The following is a 13271-nucleotide window of genomic DNA, read 5'->3' as shown; positions in this document are numbered from 1 at the left end:
GAGTACAAAGCATGGGAGGAACACTGTGTCCAGCGCGAGGTTGGGGGGTTGGATAAACAACTTGAAGATACAAATGTAACCAATAAGGGATAGGTAAAAGCTGGATGGGAAATGAAATTTCACATTGGTGATGATTGTAATATTGAGGAGAAAAAGCAAGTGGGAGGCGATTAACCGACAAAGTCGGGGAACTTGGGGGGGGGGGGGGGGGGGGGCTGGGGGAGATGTGAAAGTCACATTAGTCGTCAATTGTTGTGATGACCAAGCTGCTTGGAGGGGATGGGTAATAGAACGGATAAGACAAGAATTGTCAGAGGGGTTATTTTACCTGACAAAAGTGTGTGCAGTTACGTGAGTGAGCGATAAATATTAGCACTATATTTAATAACTGGGTTTCATTAGGCACTAATATGCTAAGAAACCGGGTAGTGGTAGCGTGTGCGTGGGGCGCGACTAGATAAGGTAGATGTCTTGAGTTTTGCTAGACTGCAGTTTGGACCACCCCACGAGCTATATATAAATATGATAAATACAAATAAATTAGATCAAATATGTTCACAACCTAGCAAAGCAAAATAATTGTTTTTTTTCGATTATGTTGTTTTCGTAACTGTGGCAGGCCAAAATCGTAATTGCGATTATAATATGATTAATTGCACAGCCCTCGAATATATCCTAAATAACTCCATGCATTTGACAGGTTTGATTTATTCCATTCTTACTGTATTACAGATTTGAAGAAGACCCTTGCAGTGCTGCTGGATAACATCATGCTGAGGCTCGGTAAGCTGGAGTCCAAGGTGGAAAACATCTACAACAGCACGGGGAGCAACCTGACCATCGGCACCGGCACCATCGTACCCAGCGCCACTAACTCAGAGAAAGTTAACGTGGCAGGTATGTGTTTCATATTTTGCTTTTGAAAACAAGAAAGTAAGAGTGACTTGGCTTCATAAAGTAATTTTTTTGCAAGGACTGTGACTCATGTACGGGCAAGCTTCATGCAGTTTCCACTTCCAGAGAAATCCTGTTATGTATCAAAGTGTGCAATAAACACAAGGGGTTGAGTCCATTTAAAGACATGAGGATAAGCTGGTTAAGGCTGGTTTCTATCACTCGTGTTTTCCCAAAAGGAACGACATTCCCGAGGTGTACAACCAGCTGAACCCTGGCAGTATCGCACCGTGCACACCTGGCACTTTAGAGGACTAGACCGCATCCTTGGACATAATTCAAATAAGGCCTCCGTTCACGCTGCATGACCCTTTTATTCGTCTTTATTGATTTAACTGCCAGCTTTCACATGATGAATTCAGCCCAGAAGAGGCAGCGAGGTGTTGGTTTTTCTGACATCCTTGGACTTGTTTTCCGCTGCGTTAAACAGCAGGAATGTGATGGCATTACACGCAAAATTAGATCAGTCTGATCGAGTTGAACAAAGTGACATTTTGAATGGATCTAATATTAATGGCAGCTGCTTGCTCTGCAATCTTTTATTTAACGTCGAAGCTGCCTTTGAAGCTTTTTCTCTTTTAACCTTGAGTTGAATGATAATCAAAGATATGAGCGTCATTTGAAAGTAATCAGAAACAAGACAATTGACGTCATTCAGCCGTCGGACACTGGTTATGACTCAGAATGTGACTTCTTTATCTCCGTGTTTTAGCACTTTTCCTTTCAAGAGCCAACCGCTAACTAAAACCACCATGCCACTTCCTTTCACATTACGTGCAACATCGTGTGTCGTGTCTATCTAGTTTCGTGTGTGGGATTAAACCAGTCACTTAGTCTGGTTTCGCATCCTCAAAATGAGTTTCTCTTATCTTAACATACATGTTGCATTTACAACTGTACTAATTAAATAACTACAGGGAACGACGGTCACATAATAATGTAAAAATAATGTACAGTGACAAGCAGTATTTAGTAGTGGTAGATGCGTAATTGCACGTTATTATAGAACATTATTGATAATAATAATAATAATAATATTGCACATGTTATATAGCAGAGTGTTTTGTAATGATACACATAAACATGAAACGGACGTATAATACATTACATTACATTACATACTAAATACTGTGGGCAATCCCCACAGGAGCAATTTGGGGTGAAGTGTCTCAGGGACACAACGACATGCTGACTGCTGTGGGGTTCGAACCTGTGCTCCCTGATCCCAACACCAACGCATTAGTCCACTGCGCCACACACCTCCCTAATACACTGCCTTCTCTGATTTGTCCCATTGTCCAAACATGGAGATGAGACTCTAGTCTCACATTGTTGTCAGTAGTGTTAATTTTGTCAGCTATTTTTTTATTTAGTCCTGTGTTCAATGTCCTTGTTAGTTTTAGTCATATTGTGTCACCTTCATCCTGCTTTTATTTAGTCAAGTTTTAGTCGACTAAAAGTCTGAGCATTTTAGTCTTATTTTAGTCAAAGAAAACTGTTGACATTTGAGTCTTTTTTAGTCATCAGATTATATTGAACATTTCAGTCAAACTAGTCAAGCCAAAACCAATAATTTGTCATTTTAGTCAAACTTATTTCACAATAAGATTCTATTTGATCCGTATTTGATGAAAAACCCAGAGATGAGACTCTAATAATCTCACATGGTTGTGAAGAGATGGTACCTGGACCTGTGTGTGACCACATGTCAACACACCTGCAGTGTCCTCTTAAAACTCCCAGTGTTGCTCCTGAGAGACAACATTTGAATGCAGGTCGAGCTGACAAAGCAAACATGTCTCTTGGCATCGAGCTTAATAATAATATTGTAAATCAATGTTATACAAGTACACAAACATGAAACAAACACAAGAGGCGACACTGCCTCTTTGTTGCTTCTCTGATTTGTCCCAATCTGCCCATTGTCAACACTTGAGATGAGACTCTAACATCACATTGTTGGCGGGACACTTGATCTTTGGTTGTGAAGAGATAGTACCTGGACCTGTGTGTGACCACATGTCAACACACCGGCAGTGTCCTCTTAAAACTCCCAGTGTTGCTCCTGAGAGACAACATTTGAATGCAGGTCGAGTTGGCATCGAAGCTAAAGGGCCCGACACTCCCGAATCTCCTGTCTTGGAGTGGGTGGCACGCAGAGCTGCTGCCAAATCCTCCCCGACTGCAAGGCAATTACACAGATAAAGATCTGGACAGTGAGGGGAACACGCCTGGCTTTCAGAGAGGCCTCTATCAAGATGGAGCTGCAGTGCTGGGAATCACGGGGGCATCACAAAACTCACATTTCAGATCATATCACGGCTTTGAGTCTTGGATTAGTACATTTTTCTAATCAAAGAAAAACTGGTATACATGACAGTCGATGTCAAAGCATTTCCTTCTAACTAAATTGTTCCAATAATGCGGTAAAACATGCCTTCATTTAGGGATGCCAGCGATTATTCGATTATTCGAATATTCGTTACAGTCTCTATAATCGAAAATTATTTTTAAAATTCGATTTTATTTATATATTTTTTTATTATTATTTATGTTTTTTTTTCTTTCTCTGGCCTAGTTTCAACCAAAATATAAACTAATGCTAATAATAGTATTAATAATTGTAAATGGCCATTGGTCACACCACCAGTTTGTTTTACTGTAAACTTGGAGGAAGCCAGCAGCCCTTCGCTGCGCTGCTACACACCGCAACAACACTTCATACATGGCTTCTGTTGACATGTGATCATTGTAGGCTACTGTAAACCCAACGTTCTACTTCCTGCTGCAGCTGTGATCTAACAGCTGGTTGCACATTCTGAGAACACAGTATCCTCCTTGTGTAAGTCATCCCACAAAAATGTGGCCTTCTCGCATTGCTTTGAAGTGAAACTGCATTATGTTCGCTGTGAAATGACACTTGTCTTTGCTGCAATGCAATACAGGCATGACCACATTTTAAACATAGCATTGTCAAAGCATCCCGCACGAACGGCATAACATGAGATACTGTACATCCCACAATGCACTCTGAGTGGTCTGGAGTAGTTTCGGCCTTGTTTGCTGTTGCTTTTCACCACAGAAGCTCCTTATAGGATCACAAACAAGTTGATCTGGCCTCAGTTGCCGCTCAGCAGGAGGCAGACGGGACTCCAAAAGCGTTGTGTTGCGTCTCCCCAGCAGTGTTTCATGTGGGGGCTGGAAATGTAATCTCCTCCTACACACACACAAACACCCAGGCGTGGAGAAAGATGTAATGAATGGTCAGGTGGTGATTTACAGCCGACTAACCCACCCATTTTGTTCCCTCTGCCATATATTCCTGCGACTGTTTAAAGTTCCCGACGTCCCTTAGGTGACATTTGGGTGATTTGTAGCTTCCGCCTGTCTTTCGTGACACGATTCCCTTTTTTCTTCAACGGAGAGAGACCGGTGCTTTCACAGCTCCGGGCATTCTCACTGTCTCTTTTCAGATATCGATCCGCGTGCATCTCTGTTTCACTAACACGGTGAAAGATGAGATCCAAGGTCTCAGTGTCAACAGACGATAGAGACGAGGACAGGGTTTCTGCAGGGGATTACACCTGTCCTGGTAACCTCACGGCCCGTCCACACACAGGCATGAAAAAAATCTTTCAAAGCTTCGCCCATTCACTTGAATGGGGTGACGTAGAAGATTTTTAATCTTCGCCGAACTGCATTGTGGGGAGCGGAGCATGGCTTTGCAAGCATCGTGAGCATCAAAAGTTGAGCAATTTTTTGATGCTCCCGATGCTTTCGAAGCTGGCATCAGCCAATCAAATCCAGTTTATGCAAATCCCGCCAGTACAAGCGCTAGCCAATCAAACCGCGTGCAAGCTGGGAGAGCCAGACCGCAGTTCATTTCCTCATATTCCAAACGAGAAATTACGGTAGCAAATCACCCGGTTCTTTACGACCAGAACTATTTACCGGGATATGGAGGGAGGTGGCAGAGACAGTGGGTGAAACTGGTAGGTTTATATCCAGTGTACTTCGTTTTAACATTGCTATTGCTTTGTATGTCGGGGGCGGGAGATTCATGTGATTGGTTGTTGGTCGCGTTGCTCGCAGAAAATCTGCAAGCTTCAGACACGCCCAGCATCAAGATTTTTCAAGATTTTTTTCATGCCTGTGTGTGGACGGGCCGTGAGGGTTTCAATGTTTTGTTTTCAAGATTCAAGGCTTGTATTGTCATTCGTACATAGCTACGGTGTAGTTATGTCGATGGAAATCTTAGGTGCCAGGCTCCTCCAACAGTGCAACACAATAAAACAGATCAAATAGTGCAAGTAAATAACATCACATAGAATAGAAGTAGTGCCATAAGAGTCTATATACAANCGAAAAATCCCCAAGCTCTCAGACACGCCCAGCTCCAAGATTTTCAAGATTTTTTCAAAGCTGCTGTGTGGACGTACCGAGAATCAGGCAGCATTGCGGTGGCATTTCTTTCTGTTGATTTGCTGAACCTAAAGATCATATTCTTGACAGCCAAATAGATTTTCTTCCTGATTTTCACACCACATTTACGTCAGATCTTTTGATTCTGTAATGGAATATATTAGGGCTGTGCGATTATGGCAAAAATCATAATCACGATTATTTTGGTCAATAATTGATATCACGATTATCCATTTACTTTGAAAACATCCATTTATTGAAAAAAATATTNGTCTAATTGTAGCAGTAAGCTAACGAGTACTGATAAGCTTGATTTTGTTTTGATCCAATGCTGCACAACTGAACTGATCCAATGCTGCTGTGAAAGAAAGAAGCTATATCCATGTTGGATAGAATATCCAATTTAAATAAAAAAATAACCTTAAGGGACAACTTGAATGCTTTTTTTTCTCTTAATGCATTATATAAAGATCGGATCGGGAAAAATCGGTATCGGCAAATTGTCAAAATCAAATGATCGGATCGGGAGCAAAAAAAGGTGATCGGGACATCCCTAGTTGTTGATCATCCATGCACTTTTAACATTCAGATGATGTCCTTGGTTTTAGCCAACTTGGGTCGATTTCGTTGTTAAACTCACAGATTATTTTCCAGCGAAACCTGAAAAATGTAATTTAAGCAATTACCATTTTAAAGCATCTCTTAGAGTGAGAGCAGAATTGATGGTCTCTTATTTTATCCGAGGTTTCTGAGTATAGATCGATACACACAATCCCACTCGGAGGGAATAAGTTGAGCCGTCCACTCCCACACACACTCTCACACACTCTCTCACACTCCCACACACACTCTCACACACTCACATTAATCCTGAAACCCTGCAGTCTTAATTGAAAGCTTTGAGATATTGTATTTCCACCTTGGTGTTTCTCTACTGCCAGCAACTAACAACTTTCAATTAAAAAAGTTACAGAAGGAAATTAGAGATTGTTTTCAAATGTTCTCCCTGATTATTAGCCCTGGTTGATTTTCAGTAGAGGTCACCAACCGTGTTTAAACAGTAAACAGAGAGGCTGTTATTTATTAGACAACATTTCCTGTACGTTCATTATGGCTGTGAACATAAATAACAATAAAAACAGTCTGAATAAAGAGGTTATCATGGATTTGAATGGCTAATGCAGACCATAAAAGGCTGTTTTCATGCCATCAGATCTCAGGGTCTCGTGGTACCTCACAGACCTGCTGATGCCTCTTGAAGTGGAGATGTGTCTCAGCTCTGCTTGGTTTGATATAGCAGACAGAATCAATGCTAAAATTGCCAGCAGCATAAACCCCAGTGTGTAAATGTGCTTGTTTCTCGTGTTGGGCTACAGCAGGTCTCTTGAGATCTTCCATATGGAGTGCGTAATATCTTCTTATAGCCGAGAGTTGTAAACAGACTGCGAGGCGGCTTTCCTTTCATTAGGTTTCCTGCTTGTTTGTGACTCCTTACACAACTTCTGCAAGTAACATGTAGTAGTGATTCCCTCAAACCTCCTCAAATGTTGGCACGAGAGTCTTAATATAAACAAAATGTAACTGTAAGGCTATGTAAGGTGCTGTTGTTTCTCATGGAGACAGTAAGGTAAACTCACTATAGGTCATACCAGAGATACCATTGTGAACACAGCAGCTGTCTTCAGACTGTCCTGTTTTCTCAGTTTCTATATCAAATTAAACTAACTTAGTTTTGGACTGACGAAACAACACATCTGCTTAAACCTGGAAGGACATTTTGAACAATTTTAAGACATTGAAATGATGAGCAAATGATCAATAAATCAAGAAAACCAATCTGATAATGACAGAAATAGTTAGTTGCAGCCCTAGAAGCAACATTAGTCCCCCATCTGAGGACTTTCAAGTATTAAATCATTATTGTTATTCTCTGTTCAAAGGCTAGTCTAATAGAAGAGTACTCTTCAAATTAAAAGTGCCTCCCACGTGGCATTTATCAGTTTTGGAAAGTAATTTATTTCCCAAGAGTACATGACTCAATAAGGCTGATTGGTCCGGAGGTGGAAGTCGATAACACTGGCTCTCTGATTCATGTACCTTCTGTCTTTCAAGGCTTTTCTAAAGGCGTCTGCTTCGTCTATCATCGCACTGACTACATTATCATGAGTTTTCCACTGAAACAATGGGTGAGTGGCGGCTGCAGCATAACAAGACTTTAATGAAAGCTTTTTGCTAATCATGTCTAATCAATTTGAATCTGGGTGTTGAAGCCACTCCAGGAAAACACACGCATATCTATCCAGCACACACACACACACACACACACACACACACACACACACACACACACACACACACACACACACACACACACACATTGCTCTCCTTTCCCCACATGCAGGCTTGTCCCACTTGAGGTTGATTGAGGAGGAAGGCGCGGGATGTGAGGAACATCTGGGGCTAACGCACCATTGGCTGGGACACGTGCACCCCACTTTCCCCCAGTTTTTTGTTTCTTCCTCAGCTCCAATCTGTGGCTGTTTTGCAGAGCCTCCACTAATCAGGGGAGAGGACTTTTGAAGGGGGTGTTTCGGGCATGGAAAGTAGGGGGTTTTGCACTGGAGCGATGGTGGGGTGCCAAAGATTGAAATGCCAAAGCAAAGGCAATAAGAAAACCTGCTATTCTTACTCCTTTTTATTATTGTGTTCTGTCCCTCTCCCTTTCTTCTGCTCGTCTCTCTGAGCTGCTCTCCATCTCCCTCGGCATCCTCTCTCCTGCTTTGTCTCCTCTTCCTGCGTGCCAGCATTGTTGTTGTGCTGGTTAAAGCCACAGCCCTGCAGGAATATAATCTGGGCTGCCTCCTTCTTCCAAATATCAACCTTTTCCCCAGGCATTTTCCCCCTTTTTTTTGAATCCACATGCACACTCTTACACACGTGCACATAGTATACACACACATCCTGTAGATTCAGCTAAATTGTCTCAAGCCTAGAGACAAGCATTCAAATCCTGCATGCAGTCTTGCACTGAGTGTCATGCACAGATGCACGCTGTACTCAAAACCGACAGCGAGATAATTATTTAGCTTTTGCATTATGCAGCTCTGTGGCAAGCTGCTGCTCTGGTGACATGTGAGTCAAACTAAAGCATGTACTCGCTGTTGGCAGGAAATGCACACGCCTGGCAGGGGACGCAGACATGTTCTTTTAGAAGAAGTGGAACGTTGCTTTGTGGCGTGACGGTGTGGACAATTCTCACCTAAAGCCCCTCTCGGCACAGCAACATAGACCAGCGTGCCCCCCAGCTCAAACCCCACACGTTTCCACCGTTTATCCAAATGGACAGTGGAACGTTAAGTCATAGCCGTGCAAAGATCGGCAGTAGGGCCTGGCTCATTTCGTGGCATCTACAGGCAGTGGCAAGTACTTCCGGCATCTGCCACAGAGGCCGCTACTCCGTGGTATCTGTGGCAAGTATATGCCACAGATGTGGTATCTGTGGCAAGTATATGCCACAGCCACAACTTGCCGTGGCAAGTAAATGCCACAACCATGCCACAACTTGCCGTGACAAGTATATGCCACAACTTATGCCACAACTTGCCGTGACAAGTATATGCCACAACTTGCCGTGGCAAGTAAATGCCACAAGTTAAGAGTTAAGAGAAGGTTTACGGTAGCTGCCACCCGCCTTCCGTGGCAAATGCTGATATTTAAACCCGTATTTATCGCGTAAAATGTCGCTGTTTTGGCATGACTTTATCGGACTGATCTGTACACAAGACTGATGATCTGTTACTGATGGTCCGATCATATTTTTCAAAAAGATTATATGTTCAGATTTTACTTGGAGAACGTGGTTTGTTAAAATAAATAAACGTGCTATTTTTATGATAATACTCAAGATATATTATTAGTAAGTTGACATAAAGATCTAACATTGTTGACCANGGGGGGTTTGAGCCTGAGGGCTGGGGGTCGCGTGCGGGTCGATTCCCTGACAGAGAAGAGAGGAGGGGGGGCCTCGGGGGGTTGTGTGCGACAGTGTGTTGGTATAGCTGCATGTACAGCAAGAGGCTCCCTCCGTGACTGAAGCCAGGCTGTTGAACACCATGTCACGTCTCCCTGAGTCCAACCGGCCAACAGGGGGGAATTAAGTCAGGGACATGCACCGTGCAGCCAATCAATTCACACCTAGAAACACACTCTCACACTGCTGCAGAAACACTTCGCTGCAAAGGAGAGTCCAGAAGATTACAGAGTGAATACAAATTGCATGGAGCGTCGTTCGCCTTTCATTTAAGGCAAAATTCTTCATGTTCCAAATTCTGAAGAACATGAATTAACACCACGCAGCGCCGAGCTTGAGTGGCACACAAAGACCGGGAAGTACTTTACTGTATCGTGTTATCTTCAATGGCGTTACTGTATGGTCCGTATGACAGATGAGCAGATCGCCACAGGGCTTACAACTAAAGACACGCTGCGGCATGTGTGCAGCTCCTTATGGGTACTGCCGACAGCACTACACCCCCCAAGTGTGGTCTACTTTCAAACTGGAGCCTCTGCAGAATAATTCATCTGGACCTCAAGGTCACACACCTGCAGGAGATCTGCTGTCTAACTGTGAGGGCATCAACACTTTGGAACACAATACCAATACAGATTAGGAATAACACCTCCTATCATACATTTAACCACCATCATAAGAACTGGCTTTTAAACAATCAAACATGTGAACACTTTGAACTGCATCAAGGTACCAAGGTATCAAGGCATCAAGGCATCAAGGTACCATGATATTTCATCTGTTTGCATGTTTGTTTGTTTGTTCCTCTCTATTGTTATACTGATGCTGTCTGCTGTACTCTATTTAATTATGTTTGTATTCCTCTAGTCTTGTTGTGGTCATTTAACATCTTGCCAAGGACAACAGTTGAAAATTAGCCTGCTGGCTAACACTGGCTCATTTACAGCAATGTGGATTAATGTGCACTGTCCTTTAAATAAATAAACAAACAAACAAACAAACAAACGACCGGTTTATAAAGAACTGAGCAGAGACACACGGTGTGTTTCAGACGGTCCCATTTGTTTGGGGAACTTGTGGATTTGCTTAATGGTGCATGCATTTAGAAAAGCTTCCTGCATCCCGGTGTTCATTTAAGGAACCTGTTGTGACTGGGGGGGAACGCTGTGAACAGCTGCTCTTAAACCAGCTGTTGTTTTATGGTAAGAGAGACGGCTCCAGCAGGTTTGTTGTGAAAGCTCTCAGTTTCCTGCAGGCAGCGTCTGAGAGCAGCTCAATTAGAGAATATTGTTTTAAATTGCAGACTGAAGAGAGGAGAAATCACAGGATGCAAAACCTCTGCGTCAGCAAAGCAGCTCTCCATCCCGCTCATCATTTATTCATGCTACGTGTAAATGTGTGAAGCAGAAAAGAGGACGCACATCAAAGAGGGGGAAACAACATGTACTTTGGGCCGAGGACGAGGAGCGTGAATATCTGACAGGACGTGCACTCACTTGTTTTGGTGCTTGGAGCCCTGCAGGTGTGCGTGGTACTGAGCCACCGAGTTCAGAGTGACGCTGCACACTTCACACGTGTAGCTGCGCTTCAGACCTGAGAGCAAACAGAAACACAACATGTATATAATTAGATATATATAATACTCTCTGTCAGATCACAGGAGCTCCGACTTCAACAGAGACACATACCAAGAGAAGAAACAGGAAACACATATTTAAGATAAGAGTAGAATCACTGAAGACCCTTTAACGCGCATTCGGTCTGGGATTAAACACCTGTTTTGAGTTAGTTAGTTATAATTATACATTTATGTAGCTTTTTATCAATACACTCATTGTTTTGTTTAATAAAAAGAGTTTAGGGGAAGCTAGGACCCTTTTTTGTATGAGTAGCAATATTAAAGTTAGCTTTGTAACTTTGTAACACTCGCGCTTCTATTGGCTGGCGCTCCAACACATTGTACGTGATAAGGTGCATCTCTAAGAAGTCGACCAATCACAACAGAGCCGGCCAGCTAACCGATCAGAGCAGACTAGGCTCTTTCAATTTGTATTTGCAACATCAACGAGGACAAATATTAAGAAACAAAGAAACAGACATTTAACATAACATTTCAATCACTGGAGACGATACGTTCGAGACTCTTTAACGTACATTTGATCTGTGATTAAGCTCTGGATTTAATTAGTGCGAATGCTGTGTAACGTCGTCACCATGGTAACCTTTGATCTCTGGGCTTATAAACGATGGTGCTTGATAACGTCGTCACCATGATCTCTGGGCTCACATACTGGTGTTTGATAACGTCGTCACCATGGTAACCTTTGATCTCTGGGCTCACACACTGGTGTTTGATAACGTCGTCACCATGGTAACCTTTGATCTCTGGGCTTACACACACAGGTGTTTGATAACGTCGTCACCTCAAACACAAACCCACAGGGTGTTTCTCAATGTCGATGAAGGCTCCTCCAGAGCCACTATTTCAAGGATGCTACGTCATCGAGTCCCGCCGAAGGACTTTTCCAATGTACCAGGATCCTTGGAATTCTACCGAGCCCAGCGTCCTTCGTTGCGGGAATTCGAGGCTGTCACATGTGTAGCTCCGCGGTCTTAAAATCCCCACAATGCTTTGCGCACGGAACAATTTCCAAAATCTTGGGCGGAAATCCCGCCCCATTTAACCTGTTAAGCCCCAAGGTCCCCGCCGGCGGGGACGCTGGGTTTTAGGCGGGGCCTCGCATATGACGCACACCTGCACACCTGTTAGCCTGTTCCACCATTCTTCGTTTTCCGAGGCTAGGAAGGGTTCTTGCCTCACTTCTGAAGGACCTGACTCGGAAGACGTGTCCTACCAAGGGAGCGTCCTCGACATTGAGAAACACCCACAGACTGGACTTCAACAGACTGTCTCAGCCTATTATTTTCTGTCTGATGGAGACTTCATTCTGACTTCAACAGGTTCCACATATTTTATACGTTATTGGTGACGTATGCTTTTAGTCCAAAAGTTTGCAGTCAAAATATTCTGCAGCTTTCCCAAGCCTTTTTACTTTCTTTTCTCTTCTTAATACAAATTACATTCACTACTAGGCTACTTACACCTGATATGTAACTCCTTCAGCCTACTTTCAGCAACAGGAACCATTCAACTATTAAATGATTGACCTATTTCAGGACATTGAGGCTATACATGTTGTTGTTTATAACTTTTAAAACATTTTCTTTTAAATATTAAGCTTCTTCACTGTTTTTCCTACTCTTCCAGTTTAACATTTCACTTTCAAGTTTTCAACAAAGTCATTGCAATCCATTTGGCTGTAAACTATTTGAATTCAAACATTTCACTGTTCTGCATTTCTACCGCTTAAGTTCAGCAACACACTGACTTGGTCTCGTAGCTAAAAGCAGCTACCATCATCTTTTCCTTGCATTTTCAGCTAAATTCAGCACAAATGTTTCACAGTTTACCAGCTTTCACACGCATTTTCTTGCAGGAAAATGCATTCTCGTAGTGTACCCTGTATCTCTTGATTAGATTGCAAACCTTCATATCAGAGGAACAATATGTAATACGTTATTGATATTGTTATAATAGAAGATCTCATTAAAAGCAACCATTCCTTTTCTTTTACCATTTAATCCATAAAGTCTAAATCCGTAATGAAAACAACTCGTGCCGTGTGTTTGGATCTGTCAACTTGTTTGGACGGTCACAGAATATAATACGTGTGATGAATCGGCACAGGTATTAACAGCCTGACGCCTGTCATGCTGTAATCATTCATTGCAGTTTGAAATACCAGGCCGCTCCTGATTGCCTCCTCTGCCCAAGTCGATTAAATTTCCACGAGACGGCTCCCAG

At 42.7% G+C, this 13271-nt stretch overlaps 1 protein-coding gene across 1 annotated transcript in view; it reads left to right on the top strand.

The window, feature by feature from the left end:
- Window positions 1-13271, top strand: part of LOC104962910 (alpha-1,6-mannosylglycoprotein 6-beta-N-acetylglucosaminyltransferase A-like) — a 69716-nt gene that overhangs the window by 1767 nt on the left and 54678 nt on the right. The window contains exon 3 of the mRNA XM_010791419.1: window positions 733-897. Within this exon, the coding sequence (XP_010789721.1) occupies window positions 733-897 (165 nt within the window). The remainder of the gene's footprint in view (window positions 1-732; window positions 898-13271) is intronic.

Source organism: Notothenia coriiceps, unplaced genomic scaffold (assembly GCF_000735185.1).
Source record: "Notothenia coriiceps isolate Sejong01 unplaced genomic scaffold, NC01 NC01_scaffold00035454, whole genome shotgun sequence".
Lineage (NCBI taxonomy): Eukaryota > Metazoa > Chordata > Actinopteri > Perciformes > Nototheniidae > Notothenia > Notothenia coriiceps.
The sequence above is the reverse complement of the archived record's forward strand: the minus strand, read 5'-3'. Positions and strand labels throughout refer to the sequence as shown.